The sequence below is a fragment of the Oryza glaberrima genome, chromosome 10 (genome assembly GCF_000147395.1).
Source record: "Oryza glaberrima chromosome 10, OglaRS2, whole genome shotgun sequence".
Classification (NCBI taxonomy): domain Eukaryota; kingdom Viridiplantae; phylum Streptophyta; class Magnoliopsida; order Poales; family Poaceae; genus Oryza; species Oryza glaberrima.
Window position 1 is genome coordinate 19,514,077 of NC_068335.1, and position 23,680 is coordinate 19,537,756.

The 23,680-nt window shown below is 44.1% G+C and overlaps 3 protein-coding genes across 5 annotated transcripts; 1 reads left to right on the forward strand and 2 right to left on the reverse strand.

Moving 5' to 3' along the window:
* Positions 1-6,464: 6,464 nt before the first annotated feature.
* Positions 6,465-10,788, reverse strand: LOC127753381 (plant UBX domain-containing protein 10). The gene is made up of 4 exons (XM_052278859.1): positions 9,828-10,788; positions 7,865-8,035; positions 7,257-7,460; positions 6,465-6,867 (listed from the first exon to the last, which is right to left on the reverse strand). Exons 1-4 carry the CDS (start codon positions 10,614-10,616, stop codon positions 6,637-6,639), a joined length of 1,395 nt encoding a protein of 464 aa, XP_052134819.1. The 5' UTR covers positions 10,617-10,788; the 3' UTR covers positions 6,465-6,636.
* A 968-nt stretch (positions 10,789-11,756) lies between these two features.
* LOC127753418 (uncharacterized) lies at positions 11,757-17,136 on the reverse strand. The gene is made up of 5 exons (XM_052278905.1): positions 15,683-17,136; positions 15,533-15,605; positions 14,523-14,679; positions 13,386-13,427; positions 11,757-12,794 (listed from the first exon to the last, which is right to left on the reverse strand). The coding sequence occupies exons 1-5, from the start codon at positions 15,793-15,795 to the stop codon at positions 11,917-11,919; spliced, it is 1,263 nt and encodes a 420-aa protein (XP_052134865.1). The 5' UTR covers positions 15,796-17,136; the 3' UTR covers positions 11,757-11,916.
* Positions 17,137-19,025: 1,889 nt separating this feature from the next.
* Positions 19,026-22,436, forward strand: LOC127752860 (uncharacterized). Of its 3 annotated transcripts, none has more exons than XM_052278297.1 (7): positions 19,044-19,357; positions 19,457-19,665; positions 21,286-21,384; positions 21,463-21,536; positions 21,641-21,891; positions 22,021-22,095; positions 22,178-22,436. In XM_052278297.1, the coding sequence occupies exons 1-6, from the start codon at positions 19,105-19,107 to the stop codon at positions 22,044-22,046; spliced, it is 912 nt and encodes a 303-aa protein (XP_052134257.1). In that variant the 5' UTR covers positions 19,044-19,104; the 3' UTR covers positions 22,047-22,095; positions 22,178-22,436. The 3 variants fall into 3 exon arrangements, 2 of the variants coding, with proteins under 2 accessions (XP_052134258.1, XP_052134257.1); XR_008012434.1 differs by having other exon boundaries at positions 19,047-19,357; positions 21,641-21,940; XM_052278298.1 differs by lacking the exons at positions 22,021-22,095; positions 22,178-22,436 and having other exon boundaries at positions 19,026-19,357; positions 21,463-21,531; positions 21,641-21,826.
* The last annotated feature ends 1,244 nt before the right edge of the window (positions 22,437-23,680 follow it).

Here is a 23,680-nt window from a genome sequence, read left to right on the forward strand (position 1 = left end):
GTCTTGTGGGTACAGTTGTACACCTCTGATCAGAGTAAAACTATTCGAATAGTCGTGCCCGCGGTTATGGGCGGTCAACCAGATTCACCGTGATTAGTCTCATCCTAGTTTAGTCTAATGAAATTGGATAGTATAGGTGGATGGTTGGGCCTGTTGCAACGTGGTATAGCGTTGGACAATGGATGGTTAATATTGATTAATTATTTCAACTGTTTTTCCGCTTTCAACCTCTGTTTATAAATGCCAGTATTACGCAAATGAACCTTTATAGCTATCCCTTGATAAATCCCTGCATCATACCCCTATCCCGGTATGACTTGCTGGGTACAGTGGGTAGTACTCGGTCTTGCTCTATTTTCCCCCAACTCCAGAGTATGAGTATGTGTCAGATGGTGGTTTCTCCGAGGAGTAGGCTTCGTCCGTGCCGTCGAGGATGCCTGTGGAGCGGTGTTCCCGCTGCAGATCAAGTCAAGGCTTAGCTCCAGTTATCTTTGTTTTCCGCTGCATTTTTGTAAGACTTTTATGATGTTTGTAAGACGTGGATCTGAATGTCAACATTATCGTTTGTGTACCCCGGCCGGTCCTGGATGGGATTTTAATGCACATTCTGCTTGGAATTCTATTCGGGAATTTCTGGGCGTGACATCTACTCAGCAAGGGAGTGGTGATGTTGGGATGGATATAGGTAGTTGTGATGAATTGGCCAATTGGAATCAACACGTGAGGCTCGCTGCCCAACCAAGGATTGTGCCATCATCAGAATTAAAAACTTATCTGTCAAAAGCATCCACTCCCTCATTGTGAACCCTTTGATATCTCAAAATGGTGGCAGGCAAACTCTATTGAGTTTCCAGTACTTGGTCGCATGGCTCAAGATATTTTAACAATTCCTGCTTCAACAGTATCTTTAGAGTCTGTGTTTAGCACTGGATCAAGATTAGTATCTGAATTTCGAAGCCAGTTGACTCCGGAAACAACTAAAGCACTTGTATGCCTTCAAGATTGGATTAGAGAATCAGGTAAAATTAACTTAATATGTTTGCAATTACTTCTGGGCTTCATTTTTTTATATTTATAGTACTTCCTCCGTTTCATATTATAAGATTTATATGTGTGCCTAGATTCATTAACATCTATAGGAATATGGGCAATGCTAGAAAGTCTTATAACCTGAAACGGAGGTAGTAATAAATAATTCTTGCATGCACCTTTGAAATTGTAGGATCATCTTCTGAGCTAAGCACTGAATCGATCTTTGACTGTACAATTCTAGACCCATTTCTGGGGTAATCGATCTTTGACTGTACAAGTCCAGTCCCATTTCTGGGGGTAAATATCATCTTAAACCATTTTCTTGTCAATTTTATACTAACTGGTGTAATATATATTGTAGTGTAACTAATATATTGCTATAGGTGCTTTGTGATCTGTGAATAAGGGTAGTTTTTTTTTTCTGCAGAGAAGCTCCTACACTTGGTTTCTTTGTGAGCTGTGAATAACAGTACCTATTTTCCCTTCTTTTTTTTAGGAAGCTAGGACAGTAAAGGAGTGTAGCAGATGGTGAGGAGCTGTTTTTTTGGACAACTGTGAATGTCAAATTGATGCTGGAATGTAATTTATTTTCAGTTGTTGCTGGATAATTTTCTGGCTTTTCTGAGACACTGAATCAATTGGGATTGGTGTGGTTTTAGCTGAGATTAGCATGTTTTAAATAGTGAATACAGTACCATTCTACTTAGCCTCACGATTACTTGGACTTGCTCACAGTTCGTGCATTTTATTTGGCCTCGCAATTAATTGGACTTGCTCATAGTTCGTGCCCCGTGGCTTTGTGCCATCGACCTGTTGTAGCTTTCATTTTTGTAGTCGATAAGGGAAGAGATGCGGTTTTGTAGTCGGGCAGTAGAAAAAAAATAATGTTAGAGATGCAGAACATAACCTACTTCAATTCAAAGCAAATTAGGCCTTCAACATGGGAATAACAAAATGATTAGCTCTTCGGATGTGAAGAACTTGAAAATTGTGTATTAAGATACTAATAAGACAGCCCCAATAGTATGAATCTTAATAAGACTTAGAAGAACCAAAAAAAAAGCGAGCACAAAGAGTAGCAAACCTAGCACAGGATTGATTAGTGCCGCAAACTCGTAAACAAAGTATAGGAATAGTCAAAACATCTATTACTTCCTCCGTTTCACAATGTAATTCATTCTAGCATTTTTCACAGTTATATTGATGTTAATGAATCTAAACATAATATGACGTACTCCCTCCACTTCACAATGTAAATCATTTTAGTATTTCTCACATTCATATTGATGTTAATGAATCTAGACAACATTAATATTAACATCAATATGAATGTGAGAAATACTAAAATGACTTACATTGTGAAACGGAGGGAGTACGTCATAAGTAGTAGTACTTGTTTCTTGGGTAAATAGCCAAAGTGGTTCTCCAAGTTTCATTTGAGGCTCAGTTTAGTCCTTGATATTTCAATCTATCCATATTAGTCCTTCAAGTTTTCATTTTAGTTCAAACTTATCCTTGAACCAACAACTCTCTTCATAAATGACACTTATACCCCTCATCATCACATATATAAAAGAAAAATTGAATGCTTAAATTTTTTATAGATAATACATAGTATATTATGTAAAACGAAAAAAATTATGTACTAACGAGTGTATACGATAGCAATTGCTTAAATTTCATGTGCACATGTTAAAATAATAGGAAGTACATCTGTAATGTTGTTTATTTATGTTGGCTTTCTCTTTTCTAGTATATAGATGTATACAAATTAAGGGCAAAAAGGACATTTTCTAATAGAAATATTGACTAGAAATAGCCATATGACATATTAAGTGGACCCAAAGATGATTTCAAGTCAAAACAAATATTTGAAGGACCTATATGGACAAAATGAAACATAAAGGACCAAATTGAGCATTCGCTAAAACTTGAGGGACTAAATTAGCTATTCACCCTTGTTTCTTCTACAGATTGTTTGGCAATGCATTCACATAGCACATTTCAATCCACAACATAACAGGAAGACCAAAACAGTGCATCCAAAATTGCTTTACGTGAGAAGTTCTAACATAATACCTACATGAATAAAGTCTACCATACAGTTGGGTTGAAAGAAATCAAATAACTGACAGCATGGGCGTTGCACGCCTTCAAACAACACCTCGTATCATAATTAAATACTCCAGCGTAACACGGATGTTAACTGCAGAGGATAGCAAGGAAAAAACCTGGAACCATTACACAAGTCACACAACCAAGCATCATGCCTGGTAAACTGCTAAAAGAAAAAACAAAAGGAAAGTGCGTATTCATATTCAAACTGAGTTAGTTTAGCAGTAGAACTAATGGTTCTCATGAGGGGTCTTAAAAAAGTCACTCAAAAAGTTTTAAACTGATAGGATAACAGCTCAACAGAAAAGAATACAAGCAGCTTCATAAGAACTAGTAAAATTTCATAGATGAACATGAGACACTAACTAGGTAGAAAGAACATAATATGGGCTATTTCAGAAGCCAGTAGGTAGAATATTAACTAAACAGTGATTGGTCCTTGGTAGTTTGGTGCACTGGAATTACATAAAAACAAACATGACAGATAACAAAGAGTGGATCAAACTGCAAAAATCACCACAGCATATTCTTGTAGCACAAATAACTCCAACTAACATTTGCAGCAACTCAGAACCATCAGATAGCACAAGTGACAACCTACTGAGAATTGCAATGCCAAAAATTGCCGTTTATAGGTGGTGCTGCCACCCATGCAGCAGGTCCATAGTCTTGGGCTGACAATCCAGGTGGAAAAGGTATGACTGATACCTCATTTGAACTGATATCAAAAGCCAAGACCCTTGCATTACGAACAGTTCCATCATCATCTTCAACATAGATTGTGTTCCGACGGCGAATATATGAATTATCCTCAGCAGGCAACACCAGAGGCTGGTTGCTACCTAGATAGATAGCAAAGTCCCCAACATCATTTGTTGGAACAAAAGCATTCTCACCATCAATCTGCTCGAGAACAAATACAGATGATCTCACAGAGCTCATGTCCTGTCCAGACCGAAAGAACACACATAAGTAGATCTTTTCTGAGCATACGAAGATGTGATTACTGTTCAAGTTTCAAAGGTAAAATCCACCATTCTCAACAATAGGAGCACGCAGGATCAACAAATCATGCCCAGGTTCTCCTCCCACAACATCAATGACAACCATATTACTAGCAGTAGCTCCAACAAAATGAGTTCCACTATGAAAACCCACTGAACTCATATGGTATTGTCCAGTGCCAGGGTACTCATCCCATCTTGGAAGTGCATCCATATTAATCCTCTCAAAATGAAGCCTCGGATAATCATCACACACAATAATTGCTCGAAGTTGAGTTGGGTATTCATCAAAGTAGATCCCCATTGGAGTCATGCCATCAGAGAGAGGTGGAATCCAGGTATCTCTGTCACAATTCATGCAATACAAAAACACATTATTGGTTCCATCATGCCTTAGTGTGAGTGAGCCATAAGCAGCACCCCAGCAAGAAGATGTGGCAGGTGGTGGACATAGACATTTGAGTAAGGCCAGCCAAGGATCTGCTCCATCTCCATCAGGTGCAACTATCTCAACAAATACAGTCTTGTCACTCCCACGAGGTAGATCCTCCTGCAGTCGCGAAAGTACAAGCCAAGGGCCGCTTGTCTTTGGGATAGCTGCTCTCCACCGTGTACAAACGCATTGCTTGGACGTCACGACAGGAACCCCGAAGACAGATATGCAATCAGAAGCAGTAACTCAGGCATCAGATATGCAAAGTTTGCCTCCATATACTCCTTGACCTCAGCGGATGACTCAATCTTAGGCTGGACCTCGTAGTATGCAGTCCCATCATTTGTCTTGAAAGTTTTGATGGCAGCAGTGCCAGCGGAGGAGAAGACGTGGTTGCTGGTGGCTTTGGACGCTGAGCCATGGACGGTGGAGGCGCCAGCGGCAGGGCCGTGGACGTCCGCGTGGTCGCCCATGGCAGCGAGGTCGGAGGCGTGGACTCCCTCGGCGGCGAGGTCAGAGGCGTGGACGCCCGGTGGCGGCGAGGGCGGAGGCGAGGTCGCCCGCGGCGGCGAGGGAGGAGGCGAGGTCGCCCGCAGCGGCGAGAGCGGAGGCGAGGTCGTCCGTGGCGGTGAGGGAGGAGGTGTGGATGCCCGCAGCGGTGAGGGCGGAGGCGAGGTCGGCCGCGGCGGTGTGGGAGTAGGCGTGGACACCCGCGGCGGTGAGGGAGGAGGCGTGGACGCCCGCGGCGGCGAGGGCGGAGGCGAGGTCGCCCGCGGTGGTGAGGGAGGAGGCGTGTAGGCCCGCGGCGGCGAGGACGGAGGCGAGGTCGCCCGCGGCGGTGAGGGAGGAGGCGTGGACGCCCGCGGCGGCGAGGGCGGAGGCGAGGTCGCCCGCGGTGGTGAGGGAGGAGGCGTGGACGCCCGCGGCGGCGAGGGCGGAGGCGTGGTCGTCCGAGGCGGTGAGGATAACCGCCGGCTTCGCGGACTGGATCTCCTGGAGTGGACTCTTCTCGGAGCCATCGAGCTTGCTCGGGGGATCACCTTTATCTTCCATAGCTTAGCCGACGGGCGGAGTATCCGCCGGCGGCGAGAGAGGCGACGCGCGGCGCGGTGGAGCGGCGATCTAGGGTTTAGTTAGGGTTTTTGGTGGAGGCGGAGACGGCGGGGGAGAAATGGAGATCGCGTTCGCGTGGAGGCGGATTTGTCTGGGCTTATGGCGAGTACGGGATAGCTGGCACTTGGCAGCACAAATCACAAAGCAGCGCACTCGCGTTCCTCTAACGTGAACTGCCACGTGACGTAGTCACTGACAGGTGGGCCCGCGAGCAGTGGGGCCCACATGTCAGTCACCACGACCCTCCGACTTTACATAGAGAGGATCCCAATCCCAGCTATGGATAGGTTTAACTGTACAATATCACCTCTATCTTCCACAGCTTCAGCAAAATGTGGTACTCGTCTGTGCAGTATTCATCTGTGCAGCCGAAAACAATTGTAATTGAGATCCGATTACAATTTTTTCTAATAGCTCAATTGTACATTGAGGTCCGATTACATTTTTTTCTCATAGCTCATGTTTGAAGTCAGACGTTGGGTTGTGGAGACCCTGTATTTTTTTTTCAAGACCCTAGCACGTTACATACATACTCCCATGTATTGAGTAGATTTTTTTTTCAAACAGTTGTTTTCCCATTGTTAAATCACGCGTATACACTTCATACTAAGGCATGGAGAGCCAAACTCTTGCAACAAAATCAATTTCAAATGTATCATTCCGTCTGCTGCATTTAAGATCTCACTCAATACCACGTACTAGAGGACTGAGTCTCAAACATGGCCACATAAACGTATATTTACAAGAACATTGCTCAAGTCAGTTGATCTGGGTGAAGGTGAATTTATTGAATATAAATGAGAAGCACAAAAGAAGATTTGCATCGAAGACATTTCTCAGTATAATGTCATACAAGAAGTTCCTCACTGTTGTTAAATAAATTGTAAAAGGAGCACCTATACCTGCAGGTTTCCGTTCAGAACTTACAAACTTAACACCTCATTGTTCTATCTCAATAAACAAGCTCGCCTGCGGATGCAAACCTGCTTCCTCCAGCGTTTGGGAGAGTTTTTCTGGACCGTATGTCACCCTCGGGAAGTTCGAGACTAGGCTGTACTTCTCTGCTTTCAAGCAGTCCAAAGAATCAACATAGTCATACAGTGAAGTGATGGTAGTGGAACTGTTGAATCTCCTTTCTTTGCGCTCTCCAGTTGGAAATCTTATAAGAACCTACAAAATCATCAGCACGGTCCTTTATTAGTTCCAAAGAATTTGCAGATACAACGCAGATCATCAGCAGTTTAGAAATATCTGTGCTAACATCTAAAGAAAATTACTACTAAACAAACCACCTATACGTAGAATGCATGGTTTGTGAAGGTACAAATCAAAAAATTAGTCATGATGTGTTGCGTTCAAAGCTATCATGTAGCTCCACAGAGATGAATAAGCTTACTGAAGCCTTCTGCATCACTAATAAAAGCAGTCTAGCATAGCTGCTACTGTATTGTATTTAGTCATCAAAAGTAGACAAATGTGGTTGTAACTTGTCAGCACATTATCCTAGAATAAGATCAAAACAGGTTGATAAGGAAGATGGACAAAGAATGTGAACATACTCGAGTAACATCTGGTCCTTTCTCAGGTTCTGCTCCAAGAGCCATGGCCTTCTCTTGTCTCCTCCTTGCAAGAGCGGCTTCTTTCTCAGCTGCTTCTTGGGCAGCCCTTTCTTGAGCCTCCTCTTCTTCTTTGCGCTTTCTCTCAGCCTCTGCAGCCTCTCTTTCACGCTTTTCCTGCTCCTCTCTCCGTTGGCGTTCCCTGGCCTGGTACAACAACATCCATTAGGACCAACCAAAATCGTTTTCCCCTAGACTGGTAATTTTACCAAAAAAAAAGAGAGAAGGAATTGCTCAATAAGTTGGTGCTTCAAAACATTCAAATACTGGCAGAAAATCTGTATGCACCGTTCTATGGTCTGCTTTAATCAGTTCACTAACTAATGTATTAGTGTGCCCATTACCATGCACAAATACTGTCCTTAGAACGGTACAATGCCCTTAGCTGAAGAAAATGAAAACAAGGTGTAATATATAGATAAATTAGTTCCCCATTGTCACGTAACTACCCCAGACCCTATCGTTGAACCCATATTACACAGCATGCATACTCTTGTACTAAAGCGCATCAATAATATAAGAACAGAAATGGCCTCCAGAGTTTAGCATACCTGATCAGCTTCAAGTGCAGCTCTATAAGCAGCATCTTGTTCCTCACGCAAGCGTTGATTGTTTAGCCTCTCTTCAGCATCAATCCTAGCAGCAACGAGTGATGCACTGCATTCTTCAACTGCCCCTTGAAGAGTTGTTATCATCTCTTCAGGTGATTTGGGCCCCTCAATCTTCGGAACACAAAATGAAAATGCATGAGCAATATTGATCAACTATATAACTGTACGGTAGCAGAAAAAAAATACTAAGGTACTTTGAAACGACAAGCAAAAAGAGTACAGAGCTTTGGATCCATTAATGACTAATGTTATGCCAGTAACGATGTGGGGCATAGTAACTGCCTTGAGCTGATGAGCTCAAGGGGTATAATGATAATCACGCATGATGCACAAATGCTGGGAAGGAAACAAGATGTTTGCACGATTTTGATCTAGAATAAAACATCGTTAAGGACTTAACATAAGTCCTGGCAATAGCATTCAAATACTAATGAGTGGTGCTAACAAACAGTAGGATTACTTGCGAGTAAGCAGCAACACTGCCTTGACAGAAGCTGGATGATTATATTATTGCACAATGTATTGTTGATAGAGAATACACGCACTACGAATTCTATGGACTACAATATTAAATAAAATGGGGTATCAGAGAAAAGCAAGTACAGCAAGTCAAGTTTTAATAACAATGCATATATTTGTTAAACAGCACAGTGAACAAAACCTGATCTTTTACTCTCACCTATCAACGTAACAATCTAGAACAACAAAATATATCACCTGCTAGTTTCAACACAGTGCAGTAGTCAAGCAAACAGAATTCGATACTGCCATAATATTATGTGTGAAATTTTATCTACAGGAAAGTTTTGTGAATGTGTACAAATTTAAAAGAACATAAAGGAGAATGCCTAAAAAATCTAAAATGAAAAGGTAATGATGAAAATTTGGAATTTGTCTTGCTCATTGGTAAAACATTTTTTCCCCAAAGCACCCTTCACACATTCAATTCAGATAAAACTCCAGTTTGGGATATGTATTAACTTAGTTTTCTAGGGTACTTTAAGAGGAAAAGATAATTACCAAATTTCTAGTATCATCAGCAGTAGTTGCTGAAATCCATGAGTATTGCACAAAATTCCAGCTAATGCAATTATCAAGGATGATGTAAATGAGTAAATGACAGAGTGTCCTATATCATGTTTTGCACATGATAGTTGGTGGGTGGGAATGAGATAAGGGATTGTAGTTCTTAAAGTGAGGGGATTTTGGCTTAGAAATTTGAATGCCCAACTCTCACCATTTAATCCCATAAAATAGTTTGGGGACTAGGAATTTGAGTATATATAAAACAATTCCACTAAGACTCCCATCTAAATCTCATCCTAACCAAGCAAATCAATGAGAAACAAAATCAGCTCCCAAAGTCACAACAACTCTAATTCATGAAACAAAATCACTTACAGAACATATGACACATCTAATTTAAGAAAGCATATTGCAGACATACCAAATCCACAAAATGGATTTTAAGTTATAACAACATAAACACTTCGAAAACAATAAGCTGAAACAACTATGATATAGGAAGCAACTATACTCAAAGTTAATCCTACTGTAAATGGCAACCGGGTCTGTATGCATAACAATGGCCTAGCTCTCGCAACTGCATCTCAATGTTCTCAAAGCGCAGGAATGGCATGTCGTAACCAAATAAAACATCGTAATTAATACAGATGAGAACTTTGTAACAAATGGTGCATAACAAGTTGATCTAATAATGGAAAGCATTGCCGGACTAAACCCCCAACAAATTGAATTGTTTCACACAAACGCCTCTCTACACTATAGTCAATGTGATAATCCACAGTCAGAAACCACATAAACTAAGGAGCACAGCAGCTGATTTTAGATAACAAATCCAACATATTTCTCAGACATTATAAATAGCACATCAACACCATACCTGCCGCAACAACACAATTCTCTGGTTCGTAGACGCCATGACCACCGCGCAGAAAGGGAACCTCGATGCATTCAGGCTGTTGCTCATCTTGAACCCTTCAGTCCTCCTGATGCTACCACCCCACGCAACGAAGTTCTCATCTATGAAGGCCGCGACTGGCTCAGCGCAGAGGCAGCCACCGCAGAAGGCAGGGGTGTCCGGGTGATCAGGGGAGTGCAGGTACACGAAGAGAAGCTTGTACTCGCGCTGCGCACGCTGCAACGCATCCGCGAAGCCCTCGGCGACGAAGTGGGGGCCACGGCCGGCGCCGAACTCGCGCTCGAACTCCGCCACGAAGTCAGCCGCCTCGGCCGCCGACGGGGGCAGCTCGAGAAGCCGGTCGCCTCCTCCGCCCCCGCCCTGCGCGAGGCCGAGGATGGAGAGGGAGCGAGACAGCACACCTCCGGCGACCCAGGCACCGAGACGGATCGAACCGGCGATGAGCCCAACCCCACCGGAGACCACGTAGAAGGGGAGCGTCACGAGCTTCCACGCGATCCCCGGCTGCTGCTGCTGCTGCTGCGGAGGCGGAGGCAGGTGCGGCGCGACCAAATCCGCCTCCCTCGGTGCCAGCGGGGGCGGGGGCGCGGAGGGGGCCGGATCGGGGGAGGAGGGGTTGGCGGTGATGGAGGAGACGGCGAGCTGGAGGTCCCAGTTGTGGGCGGCGAGGATCTCGGTGCAGAGGTCGTGGTCGGAGATGCCGGTGACCGCCTGGAAGTAGCTGACCTTGTCGTCGACGGTCTCCGCCATGGCGGCGGGCGGCGGCGAGGCCGAGGGCGGAGCTAGGGTTTGGGGATTTGGCGTCGGCGGCGGCGGCGGCGGCGGTAGTAGTTAGCACGAAGGAAGAGGGCGGAGTTAATCGTGGGGCGCGACCGAGGTGGGAGGAAGACGAGTCAGTAGTGGTGACGTCTGATCTTCCTTTGCTCTCGTCTCGCGATCGGATAAAAACCACGAGAAGCAACGGAAAATATACGCGTATAAAGTAATGAAATAATCGTGCGTGAAAACACATTGAAGTAGTTTAAGTTTCCTTTAAATTTTGGGAAAATTTTGGTAGGATTCCAAATTGTAATAAAAAAAAGTCCATGTTTGGTCTTTGAAAAAAAGATTGGATTGAAACTTCTCAGGTCTTATGAACTTCCTTAAAAATGTCTCAGTGAATATAGATTTTCACGGGAAATTAATAAGAATTGTAATCTTTTGAAAATTTTGTTTTGATTAGTCTGTTTCTTTCCGTCCAATTCCTATGTTGTGTTTTCATGTGGTTTATTCAAACCACTACTATCATTCTTCTTTGCGTTTTGTAATTTTTCTGTTTCCTTTATGTTTGCTGCGTTTTACCAAGTTTAAAGGGGGCTTATTGATTGTTAGTTAAAAATCTTCAAAGTTGACTTTTTAAAATCAAAACACGTCCTACAAAAGTGAAAAGGGTCTTGACATGTTTAAAAACAAGATGTAAAATTTGACTACCGAGTTGATGACTAGTATACGGTTGTACCCGGAACAGAAAAGTACTTTGTACTTATACTTATACGGTTTCGTGCTGACGCCGATTGGAATCGGTTGAAGCTTACCACCAATCAGCATCAGCCAGCAGCGGCCACAAGCGTCACAAAGGCGCAAACTGTGGGGACTAGAACCAGAATTTGCTTGCCTCTTCTAGATTGTTCTTCTTTTCATGAAAACAACGTAATGCAAGTTTGCAACTAGCCAGCTACTCGTACTGATCAACAAGCAGTACGAGCGAAACTGCCACCATAAGGTTCAGAAACAGTTTTCAAACACAAAATCTGCCAATAGAACAGACAACAAAACCTGATCAACAATTCAGAATTGCAGAATTTGGCATCTGAATTCTGCCAATATGGCTTTCATATCAGGATTTCAGAATTGCATACAACTCCTTTAACATATCAGATTTGACATCAGAAACTCATGGGGAAGTAACATCCGAAGTTCTTTACAACAAAGATTATACAGCCATACATGATACAGCTGATATAGGGGTAAGAAGATTATGAGTATCACTTGCATCAATACATTCTCACGCTCAAATCTCCTCAATAAGAACCTTGGATTGGGCATCGTTCTTTCTACCAGCCCTTTGAAATTGACTCCCGCAATCCAACTCCTCCAGAGATGCTTTCTGCACCTCAACGAGGCGAGCTAAAGACGACCATGCCTCATTTGGTTGCTCATGAACCCAGCATGTCATGAAGTACAACTTCCTATCTGCGGCACGAAGCTTTTGGGTGCTCCGTGATCGCTCCGCCTTGCCCAATTTCTCTGCCTTGAGCATCCTCTCACCGATATGAATGAGCCTGCGGAAGTCACAGAGGGCACAAACAAGCGCATTGCCTCCTAACGTGAGAAGGCTGATGATATCATCCACGAGAGCTATAGCAAACCTGAAACCTCCGGTGTGCCTGTAAGCCGGTGAGCATGTCTCCTCTATACATGCCGTGAGGGCTTCAGATACTGTCTCAGGTTTAGCATCCTCCCCCATGACTTTTGACACAGACAACGCAACAGTAGAGGCACCAAAAGGATCAGAGCGCCAATCGCCATTGTGGAGGCGAAGTGTGAAGCAGTAACTGTACAGTATATCAACCAAGTGAACCGCAAGCAGCGGAGATGGCTCCGCTCTGGTTAGCTGTTTGAGTGACGGGAGAGCAGATTCTGGCCCTTCTGGGATTTCACTGATGCTAGACTCTGGGTCAGCCATTGGATCTGACGTATCAGTGTCTTCTACACTCACTTGTCTGATAAGCTGGCTTCCATCTGGACTGAGGGAAATCGATCTAGCGGAAGGTTTTTTCCACCATGGTGTCCATGGCTCGATCATCTTGCTGAGTTCACCTGAAGCCAGAGCTTGACGAAATCGTTTGATTTCATCATCAGAGAGGTCTTCAAGCTTGATCTCATCTCCTGTTTGAATAACAAACAAATATTAATCTAATGAGAGCTCAGCAGAAAACTTGAAGTACATAACAATATTTGCTTGTTTAGAAAAGTTCCATCCCAAAAATGACAAGTCCAAATTATCATCCAGCATGAAAATTGAAAAAATGAGCCACATGAACAGAACTTGAATACTGTATTTCAAGAAATGAAGCAATTACTCAACATGAAAATACAATAATCAGAGGTAAATGTAAAAATGACAAAAAAGGACAGCTTGCCAGCATTTGGCAGGCTAAGTTATCCTTATACTACAGATGCAATTTGTTTGATCCACAACCTTTTAATGGAAAGGAATACTGAACGTAATTCTCACATGAAAATTTACATTGGTAAGTCTAACTCTGAATTCCCTTCACAAGCATTTGTCTATCTTAAATCAGTTATTTGTTTTTTCTTATACTAGTTGCAAAAAAAATTTAGTTAACAAAGGTGTTAAGAAATGATTGGTTAGTGCAATTGTTTAAAGAATACCTAGGTTTTCATAAATAAAAATAAGAGCACTGTGAAATGCTATGGTTTATTCACATTAGGAAGGCATGAGAAGTACACACATACCAGACATAACTTTTTGAATAAGCTCCTCTGACAGAATTGACTCTGCAGGACAAAACATGTATGACATGTCAAAAGAAAAGATCCTCACATATCAAAATATAGCATATGCACCACTCAACAATCATAATCACCTCAACCAATTCACAACAGGTAGGCCCTCATAACTCATTAAATCATAACCAAAACTAGACAAGCCCAAAATCTGCTAGATGCGCCAAACAAAGATTTGATTATTGAAAGAGCTATTGCAAAAATTTATACAATCCACATAATCACATAGTTAGCAAGGGGATCATCCTTCCTAATAGTAGGAGGTAATTGTAATTCAGTACTAGGCTTTTGTTCATAATATTTTAGTGATATAGAGTACAATTAACTGGCAGGAGTCACAGCCTTCCGTGTCTCTGGTAGGTCAGCCCGACCATAACATTTTATATATAAAACAGAGATGACATAACAGAATAATCTCCTTATGAAACTGAACAGAAATGGTAACTTTCACAACTAGTAATAAGCACTGACCAGACAATATATTATCACATATTATCTGTGTTAGAGAAAGTATGATCTTCTAGAAGAGTACTCGAAACCATTTAGATGACAAATAGGTAAACAGAAACCAGTCAGGCCTTAAACTAATGAAATTATAAGTTTAGATGTATTACAGTCGTCACATCTTCTATTGTTTTCCATGATACAAACATCCATTCCTGTACTACCAAGTTCAGCAGTAAGAGTACAAATATTAATGCTGACAAACTAGTAGATGATTTTTCTACCACTACCAGCTTTGAGAGTGAAATAGCATGCAAATAGAAAAATTAATAATAATATGTTTTCAGAGCAAACAAACTAGGAGAGAATGATTAAAAATTCAATTTGACCATAAAATCTTAAATAGTAATACTTCACGTAAGCGCAATATAAATAAGTAGAAACACAAGCAATAATTCACGCTTTATAAAAATAATGGTTTCAATAAGAGTGAGGCAGATGCAATCCTAAGGTGGAAAATCTGAGCACTTGCAACATCCTCATCACCAATAACAAATCCCGATCATTTATATTTACAGAAAAGGATAGCTAATGGTTTATAGACTATCAGACATAATGTAAAAGAATGCATATCAACCATACCATCTTCGCCTTCTGAATCCATATCTTCTTCTTCCAAGTGGAACCTTTTAAGTATGTCTAACATCTTCTTCTTTGATTCATCTTCAGGTTGCATCTGCTTAAGCTCATCCATAACATTCTCACGCATGAAGGATTCAGTGCACTGAACACTATGCCCCTACAGAACAAGAATTATATAAGATATAAGAGGTTACAAAAGTAAAAGGTGCAATAATGTAAACATCATTATTCCTTGAGATCAATATGCATAAATTCACTAGTCAATTATGTAGATGGTAAATTCCTCGAGTTAGATATATTGCACCCATATAAGCAGACCCCTTAAATCGATGTTGTTGTTTTGTAGATAAACATGTATTCTCTTTCAACAATCATTTGACAGTCTCAGTCACACTGGTACAATCCACTCAGGGTAGCATTAATGCTGTTGTATGGTATATTGGTGGTATCTAAATGAATGTGAGAAAAATTCCAACCTCCTCAGAAAGTTTACACCATGTGGCCATTTGAAATGTTAACAGACCCATAGTGAGGAACTAGAATAACCTATGCCGTTGGAAAGGACAAATGCGCTTTCAATTCATCTTTTCTGTTCCATATGATAGTTGAAATTTCATAAGTTCAGCACATTAGCCATCCAGCTAGTAATGCAACCCTTTTCATGAAACTACATTGGACAGCACAAGGAGGGAATTTCTGCAGCCTAATTAGCAACGGAAATGCACCATATCAGTGTGACTGCAAGTAACTTAACCATTTCCATTTGTACCAGACTCAGATATACGCTTTTAGCATATAAACCAAAATTACTCTTCCAAAAAGTATACGAACTCATTGCTGCAATTCTACAAACACCTTGTGTGCGTCAGCACTAACTCACTGAGACACCCAGGACACCAAACCAACACGAGCATGAACCCTCCCTGGAGGTGTTCTACAAGCAGCGAGCCTCGAAGAGCACGAAGCCCGCAGTACGGGAGCAGCAGAAGCGAGAGGGAAATCGCACGCACCTTGTAGCACGGGAGCGAGCAGTACCGGGCGTTACAACGGGGGCAAGTGTACTGCGCGAACTGCTTCTGGCACCTGCAACAACCGTAAGCTCACACGATCACGATTAGGCACGTAGCGCGAGACCGGGGAGGAGGAACGCCGAGGCTTACACGCGGCAGATGACCCTGGTTTCCGCGAGGGAGAACGAGGCGGCGGCGGCGGAGGAGGAGGAGGAGGAGGAGGAGGCGGCCGCTTCCTCGGAGACCACGACTTCCCTCTCCATCGCCGGCACCTCGCCTACGACGCTTCTCCCCCGCGTTCCTCACCCCCTCCCTCGGTGGCGCCGGAGCGTCGGCGGTGGATTCCGGTGTGCGACGCGGCGGGTTCGGAGATTTCTCTCGAAGCTGGAGGAAGAGGAGCGGAAGTCAAGTGGGAATAGGCCTCTGGCCCAAAAGAGCGCAACTTTTTGGAAATGGGCCGTGAGTATAATTAAGCAGTAAGGAAAAAGTCCACTTAGACTCCCTTAATTGTTCACCGAATCTAATTCGTGACCCTTAACTAGAAAACCGGGTAAGACAACTCCCCCATTTAGTAAAACCGGTACAAATCGACTCCTAAGGCAGTATTGTGGGCAGTATCCGATGACGTGGCACCTTGACCGTGGTCAACACTGCTAACTCAATTGAGGATGGTGAGAAATAGATAGCTGACAGTGGGCCATCGTGAGTTGAGTCAGATCAGGACTGGCATGTGGGCTCTTTTTTTCATTGACCGATGGGGCGACGGCTTGGGCGGCACCGGGGGGCGCGTGCGCGTCGGTAGAAGTGGACTGCGGCCGTCCCTCCTCCTCTTCTCATCCAGATCCAGTGATGGCGGGGGCGGTGGAGAAGACCGGCGCGAAGGCCAGGTGGAGTGGTGGCGGCGACGGTGGCGGCCCCCTCTCCCTCTCCCTCCTGGGGGCCGGCGTTGCATGCGAGAGGAAGAGAGGGGTCGGGCGTGGCGATGGCGGCGACGGGCGGGAGTGTGCGCGCTGGAGCGGAGGTGGTGGTGTGAGGGGCTGGAACAGTGGCGGAGGGGCGCGGCACCGTCGTCACGATCCGGTGATGGCGGCGACGGTGGAGAAGGCTAGCGCGAAGGCCAGGCGGATTAGTGGCAACGGCGGTGGTGGTGGTGGCGACAACGGCGGCGGCCCTCTCTCTCTCTCTCTCTCTCTCTCTCCACCGTCGCTCGAGAGGAAGGACCCAGCCTCTCCACTTCAAGATGTCCGCGCCGCCTCGCCGGCGACCTCAGCCCCATCCACCCCCTCTCTCTCTCTCCCCGTCCGCGCCGGCCGCCGCCACCTCCCCCTAGCCGCTCCCTTGTGCCTTCCTCGCCGCCGCAGCTTCCTCGCTCCGCCGCGCTGCCTCTCCACTTCACCAACCGCTCTCATGTTACCGCCGCTGACGGTATCCTCTATCCCGTCGCCATGTCCTCCGCCGCCTCCTCTCCCCTCTCCCCTACACGAAGATGAGCAGCTGCGGCGGTGTCGGCTGGCGGAGAGGCCGATCTGCATCTGTGTCGCCGTCGTCGCCACTCCGGCCCTCGCCTGCCGTCGCCGCTGATTCGGCTCCCGCTCCCGGGGTGCGTCGAAGGGGGAGAGAAAAGAGGAAGAAGGGAGAGAGAGGGAGGAGGAAGAAGGGAATGAGAAAGATGACATGTGGGCCCCATATGTCAGTGGGTCCCACAATATATTTTATGTGTGAATGACAGATGGGTCCCATAGATTTTTTTTAATTCTAATGCCATATAAGCGCCACGTGGGACGAAGACCAGGTCAGCGCCGTCACGTAAGCGCCACGTCAGCAAAACCGCCCTCCAAAACCGCTAGAGGAGTCGATTTGTACCGGTTTTAGTAATTAGGGGAGTCGTCCTACCTGGTTTTCTAGTTAAGGGTCCGAATTAGATTCGGTGAACAATTAAGAGAGTCAAAGTGGACTTTTTCCAAGCAGTAATTAGGCCTAAATGGGCCAATAGTAGTTTGGATTGGGCCTACGATATGGCTCCTCAGTTGGACCAACCAAGAAGTCCAGAGCCAGGTCAGCGGGTCAGCTTCCATTTCCCTCTAAAAAAACTCAGCCTCCATTTGGAACAGGAGTTTTACGGGGAAAAAAATCAGATATAAAACGGAGTAGTACTCCACTAAATTTCCGGTTGAACTTTGAAATGCAGAAATTCACAAGAGATTATTCAATTCCCTATATTTCAGATATGTTATAATTTTTTCTCACGTTTTAATTAAATGCAAGATGCAACCGAAGATAGTCCGGCGCAGGGCTTTCAAAGCACAGCCCGTGGAACAAACATAGGACCAAAGTAATGATGTGTACCACAATTTCTAGAGTCTAAAAGGCCATATTATGTTATAGCTCGTGCTTTGGTCCAAAGACATAGCAAAATTTTAGCCTTTTTGAAAATGATCTTCTTAATCTCTGAACCGAAGATGCCAAAGTCCATATTTTGTACCAAGAAAATTCAGTGACAAGTGACAACCCCCGCAAAGATTATCACTGTAGAGGTGTCAACTGTCAATCTTTGATTGTGTGAAGTGATACATTAGAAATTAGTAGCTGAAAAATAATTCTAGACTCGCTGTCAATGTCTATTAGTTAGTGCTCCCGAAGAGAGAAACTTCACGTATAAGAGAACTTCTTCAAAATGCTGTACTTGTACATCGCTGACATGCCTAATCGAATTCTTGATTCTTGATATTCAGTCTCTATATTACATAGTATGTCTCAAAATATAATAATTAAAGATTGCATTAGATACATTTCAGAGTGTTACTTTTTTCATCTCAAAATAAGTTAACATAATACTGGATGTGGCATATTTTAGTAATACAAATCTACATAGTGTTTATCCAAATTTTGTAGTACTAGGATATATCATATCGCATATTAGATTAACTTGTTTTGGAATTGATACAAAATGACAGTTATTTCAGTATGTTAAGGATACATATGTATCCATAATTCATTTAGAGTTACTTAATAGCCTATTTCTTATACCATAACTCTACACCGTGAAATTCTCGAGCTAAGAGATAGATGCAATATACTATGTTTCATTTTACTAAATGATATCAATTAAACGGGATATCAATTCCATAAATTGGATATAGCAATAAATAAAATCAGCAAAAGTCTTTTATTTTAAATGGAAGAAACTCTCCTTCCATCTAAAATAAAAGAATGAGAAAGTAATACAATTTATTATTCTTATATTTCTTAAGGGATTTGCTATAGAACAGCCTGCTGAAATTCTTTGTTTTTACAGCCGAATTTGTGGTCGTCCGATCGATGCCAAGATTCCTGCTCGCGTTATCCGGCCCGCCAAGGCTACTGGGCTGAGACCCGTTTGTTAAATCCAAACCCGCGAGAAACACAAGTCCTTGACCGGTCACCCGGGCCCACCCGGCCGATCAAAAGCGACAACGCGATCTCTCCCGCGTCTCATTCCGCGAAATTAACAAACGACACGCCGCCTCGCCTCACATCGCGCTCGCCATCACTGTGCCTGTGCGCGTTCGCGCACGGTGTCAGCCACCACCGCGATGCCGGGAGCGGCGGCGGGGGAGGAGGCGGCGGCGGCGGCGGGAGGGAGGCGGCCGACGGCGTCGGAGCGGCGGCGCATGTACCGCGACCTGGCGCAGTCGCTGCGGTGCGGCCTCCGCGACGCGTCCGCGGGGTTCTCCTTCCTCCGCCTCCGCGGCCTCCGCGCGCTCCTCCGCGCCCTCCGCTCCGCCGCCGCCGCCGACGCCGACGCCCGCCTCTTCCGCCACTCCCAGGCCCTCCGCGACCTCCAAGGTGAGCGACACATCTCCTCCTCCTCCTCCTCCGCCTCGCCGCGGTGATCTGACCGGCCGACGTCATGGAATCGATCGATCGATCAATGCATGGGTGCAGTGGTGCCGGTGCTGTTCGAGCACAGCCTCCGGAGGGCGCAGGGCGACGCGGTGGTGACGGTGGGGCAGGTGCTCGGCATCTCGCCCGCCGTCAAGCTCAGCAACCCCGCCACCGACTCCGAGGTGGCGCTCGCGCTCCGGGTGCTCGAGGGTTGCTGCCTCCTCTGCCGGGACTGCGCCGCCGCCGCGCATCGCTACGACGCCGTCAAGGTGCACTCTCTCCTCCACTCATTTGCTTCCATCAGATAAAAATTAAAATTAAAATAAAAATCATCACGCACAGATTAGAATTAATTTCTGCTGCTGATAATGCATACGTGCAATTATCAATTTATCATTAGTTGGGGAATTGCTGTCACGTAGGGTTAGTCGTCTTAACTCTGATGGTGTGTGAGCGATCAGTACGGTAGAACTGTGCAAGTACGACCCTTCGCTTGCGAAGTTGGAGAGAGTCCTCGGAGAGGTGGGCCAAAAGAACATCTGATTCATTTTTCTGGATGCTTGCTTTTCTTCAGGATTTGGTCCATTTGGCCGAATGGTAGTACAGTAGTACGGTCTTTGCGTGTTGAGGCACAGGGATTTCGTGGTCCTGGGGCTCCTAGCATGAGGCGTTCTGATCAAATTCACTTCTGGTAGGAACTTAGGATTAACTTGTAGAAGGGAGGAGATATCAGAGATTCAGAACAGCATATCAGCTTTGCATCAGTCCAGCTTTGTTGGGTAGTTCATGGCTTCATGCCACTTGTGATTTTGTGAAGTTGCAATGACTGGTATATCAGTGTATGTTACACTGAACATGGTTTGGGTTTTTTCTTGAACACAAAGCCATGGTTTCCTACTCTAAGAGCTACTGAACTGGTGTGAAACTTCAGGTTACGGTATCTGCCTTTGATTTCTGAGCACGTTTCTAATTTATGCATCAGTCCTGCAGCTTCTTTTTAAACATATCTAAGGTAAAACGTACAGGATATGTCACTAAACTAAGCAAGGAGTACTGGACCGATAGATAGATAGTTATGAAAAGTGTGCTGCGAAACAATGAAAATAAAATAAAGAAGCGATGGAAGGGCATACATGAAACTCTGGTTTTGGCATGTAATTCTGCAGGTTAATTTTAGATGTTTACAGTATAACGAGTGGTCTTACTGCATTCAGTCAAAACTGTTTCTTGGGGAATCGGGTCCTTATTTGAAGTGAAAAAAATGTCCAGCTCCTTGGGAAGTACAGTCACAACGATCAACAGCTCCTATATCAGCATCAGAGTTGTTCAGGCACATGAATGCACTATTGTACCATAAGGAGAGTATGTCCGTTGTTGCGTCTATGTGCCATAAGGAGAGTACAGTCCTGTCATTTGTTGAAAAACAGAAAAGGCAGATCATTCATATACGACGACGTTTTAGGTAGTGATCAATTGACCTTAGGCTTATCATTTGTTGCGTATTATTGCGCCAAAGTGCACTGTTGCACTTTCATTGCTGTTGATGTTCCATCAGGATCAATCGATTAGAAAAATACTGTGATTTTTTATCCAATTTTCTTAACAACAATTTCCGTGCATTTCCTACCCTTTTCTTTTTCAAAAAGGGTACAGGAGATATTTTCTTTTGATTCAGAGAGATTGATATAAGGTTTTAGATATGCATTTCGCCGGGCTTTATTTGAAAGAATTTTTTCGAGGTATGCATTTCCATTTCCACTTTTGTGTGAAAGCATAGCTGGTTGGGTCACTTATACTATGGTTGCTTGTTTTGTTGCTCATTCTTTCTATCAGCTACGAAAAATTGTTCTTGCCGTGATCATCTCATACTTATCCTATAACTTCCTCAGGTACTTCTGAACATTCTGATGACTCGGGGCACGCTTGAACAAAAAGCTTGTCTGGACACCCTTTTGGCGTTGATGGTGGATTCTTCAGAAAATTTGATGGTACCCTTTGGGCAGCTCTGTGTGCTGCATCTCTTCTTCCTATCTCTTTTTTCACCTCTCGTCATTTTCTTTTTATAGGATTTCAAGGAACATGAAGGACTAGATAAAATTGGTGATCTTGTAAAGGACACACAAAGAGATGACAATGTAAGGTCTGTCCATACAATACACATTGCATTATAATACCATATGATACTTTTTACATAAATTTGCAATACAATTCTCGCCTCACATTCTTTTTTTCCCCCTTTTTCAGGCTAAAATGTGCAGAATTTTTGCTTCTGTTCTCTAGAAGTGCAAGTGAAAAGGGTGATGCTACCTTCGTTTCATGTATGCAAGAGGATCTTAAGAATATTGTAGGGGAGAATTGTGCATCTTTTATCTGCTCAAAGATTTTTTTCAGCTCAACACTAGATTCAGAGGTGACAGAACCTGAACTAAACATTCATGCGAAGCATGTATTGGATCTCTTAGACGGCCGTCAATATGCTACTGTGCCTCAACAGGGTGTGGTCTCACCTTAACACTGGGGATTCATTTGCGTCAGAAATCCATCGTATATAACTAATTAATAGCAAAATGCATCAAATTATTACTTGCTCTATAACGGACCACTTATTTATTTCATTTTGATAGATGTTCATGCGACCTATATGTACTAAAGTACATCGAGCGGTTTAATGGGTCAGGACTTGCAAAAAAATCACTCAGGTTTGATATTTACATTATTTGCTAACAACTTTAAATATGTGCCTACTTTGTGAGTAATAAACATTTTTCCTTGTTTGTCCAGCACAACATCAATGTTTTCAAGCGACAATTATTGGGATAGTTGTTGTTGTCTGATAACAACATGGTTGAAGATATGAAAAAGGAACTAAACAAGATTGTCGATTCGCTCTAGATTTTATATAGTACAACAACAAATCTTATTTATTTATTTATTCAAGGGATACAAGTTATTTATTTATTTAAGGAAGTGATCATATTTACTTGTAATAACACATTTGAGATTTTCACATTTATAATTTATGGATTTTCGTTAGGCCATATTCGGTTTGGCTGGAATCGGCCGGGGTCATGGCCCAACCCCCGTGGATCAACCCGGCGAGGAAACAATCCCGGCCCATAGGAAAAGTTGCATTCGGTTAAGCCCTGTCGCTTATTTTAACCCGGCTCACCACGGGGTTCCCCTATTGTCCAGACCTGGGAAAAGAACATCTAGTGCGGAGGCGTGGAAAAAACCCTTGAGAGGAGTGGAAAAATCCAACACTTTGGCAAGCGCAACGTCTGATAACCTCCGACGAACCTATAAAATCGAAGCTTCAGTCGAGAAAAGCACTCCAATAAACAAATTCATCTCGCTGAGGACAACAACAATAAAGAGAGTTATTGTTCTTGGACCTCATGGAGCACACGGTGGCACGCGGCATAGATGGCCAGCATCCGGGAGGCAACGTACGTGACCGTCTCATACTCACGATACTGAAGGCCAATATCTCCATAGGCATACCGCACCTTCCACCGCGCGGCCTGCTGCTCAGAGCCCGAGGGCGCACGCAGGTCATCGATGAGCACGCCGCCCATGGCAGTCGCGGCTAGCTCGGTGCAGGTTCCCTTGGTGTGCTCGAAGGAGGCCGAGAGCAGCAACACCTTCAGGTTCATCTGTGCCTTGTCCTGGTCTACATAGTTAGTCGTGCAAAGTGTCGTCAGTGAGGCCAAGCAATTCATCGAGCGGGTGATGTGCGGGAGAGCGGGAGGGGGGTAGCGGAGGGTGTTACCTCGAAGGTACCGCTTGATGGCGTGGCGGAGGGAGAGGGGCACGAGCTGGATGCCTTGGGACTGCTTGCTTTGGCCGCCGCGCGGATGGTCTTCGGTGTCAGCAACCTCGGTGTCGGGAAACTGTTTTATTGCATGTCATATAAATGGTTATGAAAAAATATGAAAAAAAATAGAACAAGATAGACCAATATGTAATATATCACTCCACAAACATGCAATTTAAAATTCAACTTCTATAAATTGTAACAAAAATAAAAAACAAGACTCAAATTAATATATGTATATTTACAGTTAAATTTGTTATTTTTTTTACAACTTGTATAAGTTGAATTTAAACTTGCATGTTTGTGGAGTAATATATTATATATTTATATATCTTGTCAATTTTTTTGGAAATTTTGCGCAACCATTTAGTTGACATGCAATAAACGGGTGGACGTCCACTCGAGCTATCAGAATCCATCTCCCCTCGGTGCCGTCTCCGGTAGGAGTGCCGCCGCCATGTCTCCCCTCT

Excerpts from the sequence above, each read along its gene's own strand:
- LOC127752860 (XM_052278297.1), top strand. The coding sequence starts at position 19,105 with ATGCCGGGAGCGGCGGCGGGGGAGGAGGCGGCGGCGGCGGCGGGAGGG. Across the intron at positions 19,666-21,285 it reads ATCGCTACGACGCCGTCAAG|GTACTTCTGAACATTCTGAT; the intron begins GTGCACTCTCTC and ends TAACTTCCTCAG. Across the intron at positions 21,537-21,640 it reads CAAAGAGATGACAATGTAAG|GCTAAAATGTGCAGAATTTT; the intron begins GTCTGTCCATAC and ends CCCCTTTTTCAG.
- LOC127753418 (XM_052278905.1), bottom strand. The coding sequence starts at position 15,795 with ATGGAGAGGGAAGTCGTGGTCTCCGAGGAAGCGGCCGCCTCCTCCTCC. Across the intron at positions 14,680-15,532 it reads GCTCGCTCCCGTGCTACAAG|GGGCATAGTGTTCAGTGCAC; the intron begins GTGCGTGCGATT and ends CTTGTTCTGTAG. Across the intron at positions 12,795-13,385 it reads TATTCAAAAAGTTATGTCTG|GAGATGAGATCAAGCTTGAA; the intron begins GTATGTGTGTAC and ends TTATTCAAACAG.
- LOC127753381 (XM_052278859.1), bottom strand. The coding sequence starts at position 10,616 with ATGGCGGAGACCGTCGACGACAAGGTCAGCTACTTCCAGGCGGTCACC. Across the intron at positions 7,461-7,864 it reads CTGCACTTGAAGCTGATCAG|GCCAGGGAACGCCAACGGAG; the intron begins GTATGCTAAACT and ends TTGTTGTACCAG. Across the intron at positions 6,868-7,256 it reads AAGGACCAGATGTTACTCGA|GTTCTTATAAGATTTCCAAC; the intron begins GTATGTTCACAT and ends ATGATTTTGTAG.